A 16,767-nucleotide genomic window follows, 5' to 3' on the forward strand; every position below is an offset into this window, starting at 1 on the left:
ATAGTAGGATACTTATTGCTTTGTGTTGCAGGTTTCCCCAATGTCATTGGTGCACTTGACTGCACCCATATCAGAATAAAATCCCCCTCAGGTGCCCATAAGGGAGATTTTGTGAACAGGAAATCCTTTCACAGCATTAATGTTCAGGTGAACATGACTTTATGACATTAATGAACATTGTACATTGCTCGTGATGTGCATTGAATGGTTTAATAGTCTACATCTTATAATTTCAGATGGTCTGCAATGCTGACTACCTGATCAGCAATGTTGTGGCAAAGTGGCCTGGCTCAGTCCATGACTCACGAATCTTTCGGTCCTCTGCAGTCTATTGGCGCCTGTCACAAGGTGAGCCACATGACCTCAATTAATAACCACTTTTAAAATCAAGGCTATGTCAAGAATGTCCCTCTATTGATAAGGCTGTGATGATGACATTTTGTATTCACAGGTGAATTCTCTGGTGTGCTGCTGGGGGACAGAGGCTATGCCTGCGAGCCTTTTTGCCTCACACCCTACGCAGACCCTCAGGAAGCACAGCGGGCATATAACGATGCCAATGCCAGGACAAGGGCTCGGATTGAGATGACCTTTGGCCTCCTGAAGGCACGCTTCCAGTGTCTGCACCATCTGAGACAGAGCATGCGATATTACTGTGGCCTGTGCTGTCCTCCACAATGTGGCCTGCCTGAGGAAGGAGAGGGCCCCCAGAGTGCCATCAGATGTGGACCGGGACAATCCGGCCATCTTCCCGGATGACGACAGTGGTCGGCTGATCAGGGACCAATACGTTTTGAATTATTTCAGTTAAAATGCATTCTGCACATTTAAGTTGAATATGGCCTGCAATAGCAGAGGAATTTGTGTTATTTTATATTAATTTGGCTTATTGTGCTGTGTACTGTGCGTATACAGGCCTGACATTTGTTCATTTGTTAAGTATGGATTTGTCCTGCATTTATTCCAGTGTGCAGACATGCAGGGTGTTTTATATACAGACCTTTGAGAATGTGTATTTATTCTTGTGATGAATAATATGCTTTGATTCAGTGCTTTCTATCTTGTAGAGCACTGTGTGACGTCACTTTTGAAAGGAACTGATGGATTACTTGCTTTGATTTATCCTATTCAATAAAGGAACATCATGTCATCATGTTACTGTATGGTGTGTATTTTTTTAATCATTTATTTACAGTGTATATATATATATATATATATATATATATATGAGAGAGATAGTCTAACTAAATTTTCTACTAAAATCATTTATCTAAAATGACTGCAATTAATGATCACAAATGTTTAAATAATGACAGTGGGTCTCGTTGAATGTGATAAGAATGTGTAGTGTGAAGTGGAATAAATATTAGTTTCCATTTGTGGTAGCTGCTGACTGAGATAAGGGATGAGATTAAATAAATCCTGGAACTTAGCCTGGTCTGGAGCAGGCTAGCTCCACAGAATAAATCTCCATGGTAACTTATGTCAAAACATATCCCACTTCCCCCTATCCTGCTTTTGTGAAACTGGATCAAGGATAAGTTGATCCAGGATAACCAAGATATCCTGGCTTAATCCCTTATCCTGGTTTTGTGAAACAGGCCCCAGGACAGTTGTTTTACCTGAGTCTGTATTCAGGCAGATGTCATTTAACACCTTTACAAGTGCAGTCTCAGTTGAGTTGGAGTTGGTCATAGATGCTATTTGTATTTAAATAGTTATTGACTTGGTTGAATACAACTTTCTCAATAACTTTGCCTATAAAGGGGAGGTTTGAGATGGGCCTGTAGTTGTTGAGCACAGAGGGATCAAGGTTTCTTTCTTTAGGAGGGGTTTGATAACTGCAGTCTTAAGAGAGGCTGGAAAATGCCTGAAAGAAGAGAGCCACTCACAATCTTTAGAAGCTCAAATGCCACACAACCAAAGATGCTTTTAAAGATGCTTGTGGGGAAGGTGTCAGGACAGCAAGTAGATGAGCTGAGCTGCATCACAGTTTTTTTCAAGAGTTTTGCTATCAGTGGCAGTAAATTCAGATAAAGAGGCTATTTGTATTTGATGATTTAACCAAGACATTACATAACAGGGTGGAGCTAATGCTTTTTCTAATATTTTCAGTCTTGCTATGGAAGAAGGAAGCAAACTCATTGCATTTATCAGGTGACATAAAGTCTTGAGGTAGATGTACTGGGGGATTTGTTAACTTATCAACAGTGGCAAACAGTGCACAGGAGTTTTTAATGTTCTTGTTAATGATGTTAGAGAAATTAGATTGTCTAGCTTTTCTTAACTCATAGTTATAAGCTTGGAGTTTGTCTTTGAAAATATCATTGTCAACCTGAAGCTTGTTTTTTCCCCATTTACGCTCAGCTTTCCTACATTCTCTCTTCTGAGTCGCTACAGCTGTGGTATACCTCCATGGTGCTTTACATTTACTGGGGCTTTTTTTAAGCTTGGTAGGTGCTACAGAGTCAAATACCCTGAGAATATTGGAGTTAAACAGACTTAGATGGTCCTCCACGCCCTGAGTTGTTATGCATGGTGTAATAGACATGGCTTCCGTAAAAAGACTGCAGGTATTCTCATTAATATACCTCTTAGGGACAGTTTTAGATTGAGTTTGGCTAATTGGAGAGACCAGGCCATCAAAGAATACACAAAAATGATCAGATAGTGCTAAGTCTATAACATTCACATCTAACATTAACTGAAGAAATACAGAGACCCTCACTGATAACTAGATCCAGAGTGTGACCTTTGATATGAGTGGAGTTGCTAACATGTTGTACCATATCAAACATGTCAAACAAAGCAGTGAGCTCTTGATGAAGCAGAAATCGGTGTCTGCAGCTGGGCCTGGGGGCTCCCGACCTTGCCTTCAACTCTTTAGGTTGGACTCGCCTTCTACTCAAATAAGTATCTTAGAATCAGATGGCTGGTGCTGAGGAAATCACTGGAGACACGTGGAATCAGGTGCAACCGTGTTTAATGTGTTCACAAGCAACAACACACACAACTCATGAGTCAAGCTCTGGAACAAGACTTAAGTTTCACTCTCTTTGCGCTCCCTTTTATGCTGGTGAAGATTCTGCTGAATCTCCACCTTTTTCCCTTAATCCTGCCCACTTGAGCCTGAACACAATGGTGGCATGTTTTTGCCTTTGGTTGAGTCCGATCTTAATGGTGTATTCTTTTAGAGTCACCTGGGTATGAGTCATACTGGTGTCCAAGGCCAAGCCCATATCAGCCTGGGCTGGAATGCCCCAAACTTTCCCACCATTGTGTTTGAGCCAGGTCTCACGCTATTTTTTAAAAACACTGAGTACACATTAACACTGAGTACACATTAAACTCACCAGTTATGATAAAAGAATCAAAATCTGTAAGGATGATTGATCAATGATCAATAATGGAAAAAGACAGACCAATCAGATTTCCAGTGAAGCACAGAGTTGCAGAATACCACAAGCACACAGTAATCACTAGTTTCCCCTCTAAACTTGAGTCAAATATCAGGACAAGATAACTAAAAAAAAATAAAAAATCATTGAAGATTTGTTTGATTGATCAATAAAAGTAATGAAAAAAATGGTGACGATCAGAATTAGGTGACAGTTTCATAACTGGTAGAAACTTTGTTCTAGTAGTAATCCTCTTCTCCTCCACCAAACCCAGCTTGAACTATTTCTTTGATCCTCTCAGTCTCCTGGGGTGGGGCAGCTGGCAGAATTGCTTTCAGACCATTCTCTATTTCTGCCATCCTGTCATCTGTCTTCCTCTCAAACTCCTTCTTGTTCTTGAGGACCAGCATAAGGATGCCCTCCTGAGCTGCTGTGCAGGACTGTTGCAGCTTCAAACGCTCTTGAAGGAATTCTGGCTTCTCCTTATCCATGGCCATGAGCTTGCCCAGGCTGCTCACTCTGTCCATCAGGTACTTGTTGGACACTTCAGTGTAGGTCCCTGAGATCATGTGGACCAGACTGGCAACATTGGAGGCTTGGAAGGCCTGGTTGTACAGCATGTCTTTGACAAATAGTTTATTGTTGTAACTGAGTTTCTTTGTATCATCAGCTGTTGAGACGAAATCTTTCAGTGTCTTGCTGAGGCTGCATTTGATGATGTTAGAGATCATCTGGAAGAAGCGCACCATCTTCTCCCACTGCTCTTTGACTCTGCCCATGGCATCGAGACCCTTGACCAGCATCTTGATGGTGGTTTCAAAGTCAATCTCCTTGAGCTTACAGCTCTGCATTTCAACCAAGATCTCAGTCAGCTCCTTCTGATTCTGCTCCATTCTCTCCACAGACTTCTCATAGGCCTCCCGTGTTACCTTGAGTTGTTCTCGGCTCTGCTCAATTTTGAAACGAGCGTTATCTGCTGCTCTCTGACTGGCAGACTGATCTCCTGTGCTGCTCTGTGCTTTGCTCATCATTGGTGATGTAGGAGAAAGAGCTGGAGAGCCCAGTACTTTTTTGCTTTTGGTGTCAAAGATGCGGGATTCTTCATCCAGTTTCTTCAGTTTCTTGATGAGCTCTGTTTCTTTCTTGTCACCCCAATTTTCACCAGGTTTATATGTGGCCAGTTCTTCACAGATGTTAATACCCAGCTCACAAAGGTTCAGAGCATCATTCTGAAGTTTGCTCCCTTTCATCTTCTTTAAGGCCCCAGAGATTCTTTTGAATTGAGCTTGAGACCAGTTTGTCTTTGTGGATTGTGCTTTCTGATCATACAGGTCCTGCCAGGCTATTTTCCCTTCCTTCAAATACTGTGTAAGAGTTCCTACAATGGAAAGAATCTCTGCAGACTTACAGCCGACTGAGAGCACATCTACGTTTTCATTTTGCGATTCCTTTCCTTGGAATTTGTCTATGAGTGTTTCTGCTGAATCGCTGATTGTTTTTATTGGAGAACTTACCAGGTTAACGACTCCATTAACCAATCCTGTCACTGCCTTTGAAAGTCCTTCAGCCACATCCATTCCAATCATTTCCCATCCGGAGGGAAGAGAGTCCATTGCTTTCTTGTAGCTATCTTGTGCTTCATTTATTTCCTTTTCCATGGCCTCCATTGCTTTCTTGGACCGTTCTTTAAGCTCAGTGGCGGTCTTCTCCCGTATTTCATTTTCCTTAATCTTCATCTTCACCTTCTCCAGCTCTTCTCCATGAAAGCGTTCAGCATTGACACAGGCCGCCAACAGTTCCTGGATTAAGTTGATGACATCTGTGTACTTCTTTTCAACACTGCCTGACAGTGTCACACATTCATCTGCAATGGTGCGAATGTTTTCCAGCTGATTTGGCAGGAGCTTGTCAATAACTTCATCAGGTGCATTGAAAAGGAGCTTGACTGCTGCCTTCATGTAATCAGGAACTGTGGCTGTGTGAAGGCGGATCTGATCCATATTCTTGTGGGCCTCATTGAATGCATGCCAGCCTGAGTTACAGATTTGCATGAGGCAGGCCCTGAACGAGTCTGGGTATTGTATGTACTTGTAGCCCTTCTCTGGGGGGTTCTTGTTGATGGAGAAGTCATCAGATGAGGAGATGAAGACGAGCTCCCCCATGATGGCGATGGAGAGGGGGGCAGGAGTCAGGTACTCTTCCCAGTTTGCATTAGGCTGCATCAGCATCTTGGTGGTCTCTCGCATATCTGCTGCAGTGGTGAGACACTGAGTGGCCTTAGCAATTTCCATGGTGTGTGCTGTTCAACGAAGCAGATAAAGAAGATGTCATGCAAGTGCTTTGACAAAATACAAACAAATGCAAAATACAATTTATATTACTAATACAAGCCAGGGGGGATCTGTCCATCAAGATCAGGAGGATGGACACACCAGAACTCGTCGATATTATACTTGTGGTTAGCCCATCAATGAGGTACCGATATCATGACATGAAGTTGCAGGCAACAAATGAATTTAATTTGGTGGGAAATGTCTTGGATCACAGCCAATGAGAACCTCCTGAACGAAGTTGGTGTTCTAATCCAATAGATTCCAAGCCAACTGGCTTTGGGAAGACAGAAATTTCTAAAATATGACTTAGACTTACAACTAAATTCATGTAATGACTAAAACTAAATTGAAAATAGCTGCCAAAGTTAACACTGGTAGCTGCCTGCCTCACCACATGATAATTATCAGCATGCAAGTACATACTGTTCTGATGATGTGTGGAAGTTTGCTCATTTTCTTCACTAGTCGGAGCTGACAAGAAACTTCAAGTGAAGTGGTAACAGCAGTTTAGAGAAAAGAAAAGAAAACCAAACACTAAAGGCTCAGGTGTAGTCAATAGTAACGCGGTAAAGGTGAAAAAAAAGTTGCTAGTGCACGACGTGTTCCCTGGCATATTACCGCAAGGTACCGCAACAAGATCCCTGTGGAGCTCAATGTGCGCCTTGCTGCGCGGTCTCAATTTTTGGGAGGTTCGTGGCCGCACAACACAATTTTTGTCAACAGGCGGCAAGCACTCGCCGCTAGCTGCTCACCACCGCCTGACTGTACCTAGACCTTAAGATGCTGCTGGATATGGAAGTAGGACAGCTATAGTGCTAGCTCCAGTGCTGTCCTTTCTCCATTAGACTCAGGGGAAGAGGATAGCAAAGTTTGGCTTGACGCCATTATTTAAATTAATAAAAATAAATAAATTAATAAATCCTTGGAATGTGTGGTTTTACAGGCTAAATGTTTTCTTCACGACTAAAAAATGCAAAAACGACATCCTTCTCTGTCTTTTCTAAGGTTGCCTTTAGATCTGTCCATAGTTAGAAATAACAAGAAGATGAACAAAGATAGACTCAAGATAGTCATGTTTCCTGCAGTCTTGAGGAGATGACTGCTCTTGTGTGACTATGTGTGTCTCTGAATCGAGCCCTGGGCTGTGAAGGCAGAAATGGTGCCATGGTGGAGTCTTTCATGATACACCTTCATTTCCTGAAGCTTGTGATGTAGCCTAAATGTCCTTTGCCTGCACTATGATCTGTTGACCCAACAGCCTGATTGTCACTTTGCTTTTACTTTATATTACTACAAATGACCCAAAGGGTTTTTTGCCATTACTGAACTGTTGTATCATGTCTGCTCATATCTAAGAGAAAAGCGCTAAGTAATTTGCCATGGAATTATCTCGGAGAGACTGTTTCTGCTCATTTGGTTCTATCCACCTACCATGCACTGGATGAATGCAGTCAAAGCTACATAAGATACGACAGCAGTTTTTTCACAGGAAAATAAATATGATCTGGTATTAGTAGCAGCCAGTATTCATTTTGTTGTCTAATTTTTTTTTAGTATATTTTTTGGGGCTTTTTATGCCTTTAATCAGATAGGACAGTATAAAATGACAGGAAGCGAGTGAGATGGAGAGATGGGGTGGGATCCAGAAAGGACCACAGGGCGGGACTCGAACCCGAACCCAGGTCGCCGGTGTATGGTGCAGGTGCCCCAGCCAGTTGTGCCACGGCCAGGGCCGTCGTCTAAAATTTTAACGAAAAGTATTCGTCTACACTTTTTCCCATGATGATAATGAGCTGAAAATAAGTTTGATATCCACCTTATTTTTCACGGAAACACGGAGGCAAAACAGAACGCAGCCAGCTTCCGTTTTTTTGTGCGACACTTCTGGTCCAGCACTCTTTCCACTGTGTAAATGGGAATCGCCTTGTTGTTTACCTTGCTGAGTTTAGCTGTATATATATATATATATACATATAGCACATTTTTCACGTCACTATATCACCGTTTAGACTAATCTGATGTTTGTAAAGTCTATAAACACAATGATTGAACAAACATTAGTATTTTCTCTGTGTGTAATTAATAACATGGTTATCGTAGATTAGCTAGGCTAACCGTTAGCTGTTAGCCGTCAGCCGTTAGCGGTGTCTGTAATAACTCAATAAACGGTCCATGAAAAAAATATTTTCTCCAGTGGATGTCTTAGTTACAACATGATTGAGCTAATTGGAGTAGTTTCATGTCGTATCCGACAACGGGAGGCTTTTAACAGATGACGTCCTGATGTTAGCTTTGCTGCTAGTGTTAACGTTAGCTGTCCCTGTCAGCTGCAGCCACTGATGCTTTCTAGACATTGTGATTTCCCAAAACTGAATAAATACCACACATAGCAACACAAAACTGCTTTGCTAGCTCAATCATGTTGTAACGGCTGGATGGTTGATGCGTACATGCTGATTCAGGTGCTATCAGAGCCGATCCGCGCATCACTATGGCTTAATGATCAACTCAGTCAATTAAAACAACCCGTCCTGTGTTAGGAGTGTATGTCGCTGACAGAAAGAAAGAAAAGGGAAAAAAGATAGAAAAGCAGCGTACACCTCACATATTTATTTCTCACAGTTGCGCACACGTGTGGCTGGCATGCAGAAGCACCGTCTGTGTGTCTGTGTGTCGAGGGTGTGAGCCGCAGCTTCAGCTGCTCAGGTAGAGAGGCTGTGTAGCCCGCTGTGTTTTTTCACTGATTCGGTTCTGCAGGTTCTCTGCTGGTACACTGGAGACGGGGATCAAGCAGTTTGTCTCACTCGGGATAGATTGTGCTTTTTTGGTTCATAGTTTATGACTGACGTGCGATTTATTCGCGTTTAGAGGGAATAAATTTCCGTTATAACGGAAACGTGGGCACAGTTATCTAACGTTATACAAAATACACAGACTAACTAACTAACTAACTAACTAACTAACTGATTGACTAACATAAACAATTGAAAACTGAAAAAAAAATTAGCTTGCACCGTTAGCTCCGGTAAGGGAAAGCATGAAGGAAAGTGGCTGACCGGAAGTCACGCACAAAAAAACGGAAGTTGATCACTATTTACTTCCGTGTGTGAAAATAAGTTTGATATAGATCTTAGTGACTAAAAACTAAACTGGACGTTATGTTTTGTTTTCATTGATCCATTTTTTGGACTAAATTGCTCGTGATAAATTACTGGACAAAAAAAACACACTTTATTGTATTAGACATGTATGTGGCTTTTCTCAAGCAAGTTTGGTGTATCGAGCTGCATCTGATAGAATATTTACATCATCCAAATGGCTTCAACACTTGATAATTAAAACATGTGACTTTAATATCAATTCCTTATGCCAGTATTAGCCTAAATGAAATGAAGGAACATATATAAAGGACATATATAACAACTAAAAGTTCTTGTAACACTAGTTGGGGTGAGACATGTTCGCCAATAATACACAAATAATATGTGCATGTATTACTGATCATTAATGTGTTTATTTAGCATCATTACAAATGTGTATATGTATTCAACAATTTCTTATCTTACTGAAAATTGAATTTATTTATTATTTCTTGGTAAATCCTTAATAAGCAATTAGTGGGTCTTGATCTGAAGTTACTGATATCTAGATCAGAACTGCCTCGTAATACATTGTCTTTTCTCTAAGGAATGTAGAAGCTCTCTACTAACCCAGAGGCTACACCGGGTGCATGATTTCAGCCTTGCTGACGCGGAGCATTTGCTGCCAGAATAACACTCTACTATAAACAATTGAATTACGTGTCCGCACTCGGCGTAGCCTCGGGATTAGACCCAATAACTTAATACCATGACCAACTAGTTGTGATTTACAAAGAATAAATTATTAGTTCAGTAAGAGTAAGAAATTGAGCAAATACATGTGTGATGATACTTAATACAGACCTCATGTAATTCATGTAATGACTAAAACTAAATTGACAATAGCTGCCAAAATTAACACTGAGCATATGATAATTATTGTCACTTACAGTGTGAAGTGAGAGAGGGTTCTCTTCAGCTGATGTGTTCTGATCGTCTGACGAGGAGCAGTGGAGAGAGGAGGTGCTGAGAGGCATTTTTAAAGGCAAAGAACAGGAAGTGAAACAGTGAACATCAGTCTCAGTGTGTGATAACGTCTCTCAACCAATCAGAAAGAAGCTCCTGACACTTTTTCGTTCCACTGGGCATACATCCCATAATAACCTTTAAGCACACTGTAAGCTGAGCAGCCTTGTGCTCCTCCTCTTGGCGTGTTGAGGCTCCACACTGTGACATCAGAGAGCCAGAGAGGAGGGAGCTGCAGGAGCTCCTCTGTTTATTTGATTGATTGTTTATTGAAAATGAATCATTCACAAAACATCAACACACAAACCACAACGAACACGTCTCAACCTACAATGCACATTTAACATTTAACATAAAGACAGTGAAAACAAATAAAGCAAATTCATAGTTCTGCACTCTTTCTCTCGGGGTCCTCGGATATTTTCATCTTTCATATGCTGTGAGGAGACTTTGCATGTTTATTCCCATTAGTGTCAAAGCACTGAGCTGATCGTCCATAAGAGTCTTTTTAAAAACAGAAAAAGGGCCTTTGTCTTCCTCCATTTGGATGTGTGTGTGCACCAGTATCAGGTTGTTCAGTCAGATCACAGTTAGAGCCGGATCTACTAAAGGTTTGCAAGTATAAAAACGTGTTCAGACTCATTGCACGCGCAAAAAAATGTACAAACTGATGTGCTAAAAGTGCGCACTAAGGGTTGCGTCTTTCAAAGGTGCAAAATAGCGCGTCTGCTTTCAGTTAGTACGTTTGCAGCAATATGGGGCGTTTACACGCAATTGTGTGTACTGGGAGGAAAACATGTAAATATATTAATTTAGCACACGGAAAGTGATTTATCAAACCTGAAAGCAGTTTTGTTCATAGAAACTGTGTATATATTTAACACGTGTCAAAGGGAGGTGCAAACGGTTTGTATGTGTAATTGCGCACACATGGCTGCTGTTGGGAATAGAATCATTTTATGTGTTTTACTATAAGTTGTGTTTCACTATATAAGTTTTAGATGTGTGAACAATGAGAATACTGAGATGATTTCAGCTGATATGAATGTGTTTGCTTTGCAGAAGTGGAGAAGTACAGGAGAGGAAGAGACATGAAGTCTGAGGAGCACATACCGCAATGCTTAGATAATTAGTTTCATATATGGTAAAAAGAATAGAAAGTGATATACAGATAGTAAGGTACAGCACGTGTAGGGAGTTGTGTTGTTCTCTTGTCTTTCAAAACAGGAACCACGCCCCCACCGCCAGCGGGAAGGAGTCAGATTAACAGGAGGCAGGGGCGTGGTGTGGTGAAGGAGGAAGTGGAACTGCCAATGAGAAGAGGACAACGCCTTGCGTGCACAATGACACTCTGTTACGCTCAAATATACTGGGTCAGGGAAGGACAGGAGGTCAGACTTCGTGAACTGACACACCTTTGTTGTTCGTCAGGGACGTGAAGTTGAGACCCAGAGCTCTGTAATTTTATTCCTTTACTGCTTAATAAACTACATTAACTGAGACCGAATATCTTCTCCTATTGCTTCATTAAAGAACACGCAGGACTGAGCTCACACATAGCACATTAGAGAGTAGGATGAGACTCTTAGTCCACCACTGCGGTTATTGTTGCAAGAAGACATCAAAACGATGAAAGAAGACGCAGAGAATGCATTTTTCACCCTCGTGTGAACATTTTTGGTATGAATGAGGAAACAATCATTAACACTGGAACCGCCACGACGGTCTGACACACTGTTTGGGTTTTTATAATGCAAATAATTCTGTTTAGATAAAACCTACAAGCTTCTCTTCCGATGTCTTTTCCTCAAAATGTGCGTGAATGTTTTCTGAAGCCTTTAAGTTACAAAGATGAAACACACTAAACTGAGCATTTATAACTCAGACCGCGGCCGCAGTTACACACACCACTGCTGAAAATTATACATTTTGATACAAACAGGTGGCTATACATATTGCAAAACTCTGTAAAAGTACACCAAAGCATACATTTTAATTTCCAAATATTTATTTGAAAACGAAACCATTCATACAGTCAATAAAAAAACATTCTGTTAATAATAAAAAACAAATGTAATCTCAACAGTGACCGCACCAGCCGGCAGGACTGCGGCTGAACTGCTTCCAGTGTTCATTCATTCATTCATTCAATTGCGTTTTCAATGTGTGTGTGTGTGTGTGTTAGTATGTCAGAGAGGAGGAGTATCAATAAAAAAAAAATAGTTTCCACTAATTATTTCGGTGTTTATTTCTTTTATTCTTTTATTAAAATGCGTAATATAGCCAACAATATTATAAACCAAAAGTTAATCTAATTTATTATTGTAGAATGTATTTAGCAAATCACCACTTTCAACTGGAGACACAGCGCAGCAGCAAAATTATAAAAAGCCGACAAATAGTGTTAATTAATTGTCACGAGACATTGGAGAGGTTGTCAGTCCTATTCTATAGTCTGTAATATTTTATTTTATCATAGCTTCTTGTAAATGACTCAAAAATGCATTTTGTGTGCTTCTGAGCACACGGGAAGCATAAACAATGAAGTTACATATGACGGTCGTGGCGCTTGGAGGGGCACTGTGATCCTGGCGGTCCTAGTGATATAGCGTTTGTGAGACAGTCAGGTTTCTTTGCTGTAGCTCATTTCAGTGTTTATTGGCCTCATCTACCAACACCTCTAATTCCATAGGGTCAAATTTCACTTTGCGCTTTCTCTCCAAACTCGCCGTGCTGCAAACCATAAAACACGCAAAACCCTCATTTAAATAGGGTGTCTCCAACATGTTTGCACCTCTTGTCATTTACGCAGTCACTCTTAGTAAATCACATGCAAACCGTGGTTCAGCCCCCTAACCCGAAAAATTCTAGATTGCGCAGGCAAATTAGTACAGGCTAATTGGGATCTTAGTAGATCTGGCCCATGGTGTCCTTTAACACAACATTTTCTCTTGTGAGAGTTAGTGAGGTGGGTTTAGGTTGACAGCCAGTCCTGCAGAGTGTGTGCAGTGGAACAACAGATGATCAGTAGTTTCAGTTTGACAGAAGACACAGTTCTTATGATCAATACCTAATCTCATTCTCAGCAGCTCACTGGATGGATAGACATTATTCATAATTATGGAATAAACTTCATTTGTCTCGGGGCTTAAATATATAAGTTACGACATATTATATATTTGATAATGTCTGATTTAAGAAGAGAGCTGGATAATGGAGTTTCTATTCTTCAGGTGATTACATATGACTTTATTTGAATTTTCCTCAGCCGGAAAATCAAGACCATTAAAATGGAGTGCAGGTGGATTTATCACACCTGAGTGTGTTTCTATGTTTTGGGCTAACATTCTGACTGACTCAGGGATCGCTCTGATAAGTTCATCAAATTGATCACGTGTTCAAGTTGTGTTGTGTTTCGAGCTAAAGTTCTCATAAGATCGCCAACATCCCTGGTCATTGATTAGACGGGTCACTGACCAGATACTTTCATCCATCCAGTGCTGTAAGTAGCCATTGCACATATCTGTTGTTCCAGATTGGGGTTTGATGAGGAGTAAAATCGTGTGTGTACATGAGTTTCCAACATAACAACATCTGTTTGGTTGGAAGTGTTTCAACCTGAAAATCATATTTAAATGCTGTGTTAAAATTAAAGTGGCTAAAATCTTTCCTGCTGAACAAAAACTGTATTTGGTGTTGTCTCCCCAGAGGTTTGTTCAAAGAAATGCTTGGTATAGAGTTTTGTCTTAAGTATGTTCTTCCAAAGATAGCCAGTCCTGGCTGGGGCGGCTGTGGCTCAGAGGTGGAGCGGCTCATCCACCAATTGAAAGATCATCAGTTCAATCCCCGGCTCCTCCAGTCTGCCTGCTGAAGTGACCTTGCGCAAGATACTGAACCCCAAATTCCATCAGTGTGTTACTGTGTTAAAAACCACCTGGCACGTTGTATGGTAGCCTTTGCCACCAGTGTATGAATGTGTGTGAATGGGTGAATGTGACTCATAGTGTAAAAAGCACTTTGAGTGGTTGGATGACTAGAAAGGTGCTATACAAATGCAGGTCCATTTACCAAAGACTGTCAGGTCCCTTTGGAACCACATCTTGAGCTTAGATTTACATTCAAATTTTGTCTTGTAAATTTAAGGTTTCACTGGTTTTTGCATCTTTGGTTATGAATTCCAAGATATTTTATTTATTGTGATTAAGTGTTCAACCTGATGCTTTAGAAAACACATCAATTAATTCAAAGACTTTGGGGATTTGTTCTATTTTTTTTATGAAGCCAGCTGGCTTATAACTATCTGTTTATCAAAAACATTCAGTTTGGCAACATCAGATTTTTTAATATGAATTGCTTGCATTTCTGCTGCCAAAATAAAGAAGAATGGGAAGAAGTTGCATCCTTGTTTAACACCTCATGGTGAAATGAGGGGCGGTGCCCTGAGGGAGTGCTACTGAGCTAGATGTGTCATTATAAACGGACTCTATTATGTTAGAAAAATTAGGGCCAATTCCACATATGTAAAACTTTGGACCCGTCCAAATACCCCCCCTTAGCCCTACCCCTACATTTGCGCGTTCCCGCGAGGGGTCCCCAATTCCTTTTTGCGTGTAGGGGTAGTGGATATGAAACTAGCCCTTCGGAGCAACGGATTTAAAATTAGGCCTATCGTGACCCGAAAAGATGCAGAAAAATTGGTCCACGCTTTTGTTACCTCAAGGCTGGATTACTGTAACTCTCTATTATCAGGTAGCTCTAGTAAGTCCTTAAAAACTCTCCAGCTAATTCAGAATGCAGCAGCACGTGTACTAACAGGAACTAAGAAACGAGATCATATTTCTCCTGTTTTAGCTTCTCTGCACTGGCTCCCTGTAAAATCCAGAATTGAATTTAAAATCCTACTGTTAACTTATAAAGCTCTAAATGGTCAAGCTCCATCATATCTTAGAGAGCTCATAGTGCCATATTATCCCACCAGAACACTGCGCTCTGAGAACGCAGGGTTACTCGTGGTCCCTAAAGTCTCCAAAAGTAGATCAGGAGCCAGAGCCTTCAGCTATCAGGCTCCTCTCCTGTGGAATCATCTTCCTGTTACGGTCCGGGAGGCAGACACCGTCTCCACATTTAAGACTAGACCTCCCCCCCTCACCCCCATCCTTCACACTCTGCACTGGCTCCCCGTTCACCTCCGCATCGAATTCAAAATCCTCCTTCACACCCATCACTGTCTGCACCCCCACCTACCTCACAGAACTCCTCAACCCACTTACCTCAGCCAGAACCCGGTCAGGCCAACTGCACCGTCTGCGCCCGCCCAGGACTCGGCTCAAGACCATGGGCGACAGGGCCTTCGAGGCTGCTGCTCCCCGTCTGTGGAACGCCCTCCCCAACCACCTCAGGGCTCCACAGTTGGTGGATGCTTTTAAAAAAGGACTCAAAACCTTCCTTTTTCAGAAAGCCTATCCTGACTAATCTTATCTGATTTTATCTGCTGACTGTTTTTATTGTTTTGTTCTGTTGCTCGATTTTACTGTCATTGTTACTTTTATTTGCCTTTGTACTGTGCACTTTGAGATTTGTATTCAAATGTAAAGTGCGTTATAAATAAAATCTATTATTATTATTATTATTAGACTTAAGACTTTCCTCTTTGATAAAGCTTATAGTTAGAGCTGGCTCAGGCTTGCCCTGTACCAGCCCCTAGTTAGGCTGACTTAGGCCTAGTCTGCCGGAGGACCCCCCTATAATACACCGGGCTCCTTCTCTCTCTCTCTCTCTCTCTCTCTCTCTCTCTCTCTCTCTCTCTCTCTCACTCTCATCCTATTACTGCATCTTGCTAACTCGGCCATTCTGGATGTCACTAACTCGGCTTCTTCTCCGGAGCCTTTGTGCTCCACTGTCTCTCAGATTAACTCATATCACAGCGGTGCCTGGACAGCGTGACGTGTGTGGTTGTGCTGCTGCCGTGGTCCTGCCAGATGCCTCCTGCTGCTGCTGCCATCATTAGTCATTAGTCATACTTCTACTGTTATTATACACGTATGACTATTGTCACACATGTATACTGCCAGATATTAATACATACTTTCAACATATTGTACCACAGTAGCCAGAACTATAACTATAATATTATTACTTTCAATAATGTTGTTGTAACCTACTGTTATTACCTGCATCTCTCTCTCTGTCTCTCTCTGTCTCTCTCTCTCTCTCTCTCTCTCTCTCATCCTATTACTGCATCTTGCTAACTCGGCCATTCTGGATGTCACTAACTCGGCTTCTTCTCCGGAGCCTTTGTGCTCCACTGTCTCTCAGATTAACTCATATCACAGCGGTGCCTGGACAGCGTGACGTGTGTGGTTGTGCTGCTGCCGTGGTCCTGCCAGATGCCTCCTGCTGCTGCTGCCATCATTAGTCATTAGTCATACTTCTACTGTTATTATACACATATGACTATTGTCACACATGTATACTGCCAGATATTAATACATACTTTCAACATATTGTACCACAGTAGCCAGAACTATAACTATAATATTATTACTTTCATTAATGTTGTTGTAAGCTACTGTCATTACCTGCATCTCTCTCTCTCTCTCTCTCTCTGTCTCATTGTGTCATATGGATTACTGTTAATTTATTATGCTGATCTGTTCTGTACGACATCTATTGCACGTCTGTCCGTCCTGGAAGAGGGATCCCTCCTCAGTTGCTCTTCCTGAGGTTTCTACCGTTTTTTCCCCGTTAAAGGGTTTTTTGGGGAGTTTTTCCTGATCTGCTGTGAGGGTCATAAGGACAGAGGGATGTCGTATGCTGTAAAGCCCTGTGAGGCAAATTGTGATTTGTGATATTGGGCTTTATAAATAAAATTGAATTGAATTGCGCGCCCTCCTTGTCCTCGCAAATGAAGAGGCCATTAACCGTCAGATG

The 16,767-nt window shown here is 41.5% G+C and overlaps 1 protein-coding gene across 1 annotated transcript; it reads right to left on the reverse strand.

The window, feature by feature from the left end:
- Positions 1-2,966: 2,966 nt before the first annotated feature.
- Positions 2,967-9,886, reverse strand: LOC144464785 (uncharacterized). The gene is made up of 2 exons (XM_078172695.1): positions 9,762-9,886; positions 2,967-5,697 (listed from the first exon to the last, which is right to left on the reverse strand). Exon 2 carries the CDS (start codon positions 5,687-5,689, stop codon positions 3,638-3,640), a length of 2,052 nt encoding a protein of 683 aa, XP_078028821.1. The 5' UTR covers positions 5,690-5,697; positions 9,762-9,886; the 3' UTR covers positions 2,967-3,637.
- Positions 9,887-16,767: the final 6,881 nt, after the last annotated feature.

Source organism: Epinephelus lanceolatus, chromosome 11 (genome assembly GCF_041903045.1).
Source record: "Epinephelus lanceolatus isolate andai-2023 chromosome 11, ASM4190304v1, whole genome shotgun sequence".
NCBI lineage: Eukaryota > Metazoa > Chordata > Actinopteri > Perciformes > Serranidae > Epinephelus > Epinephelus lanceolatus.

What these genes read in the sequence shown, in the direction of transcription:
- LOC144464785 (XM_078172695.1), bottom strand. Translation starts at nt 5,689, where the DNA reads ATGGAAATTGCTAAGGCCACTCAGTGTCTCACCACTGCAGCAGATATG.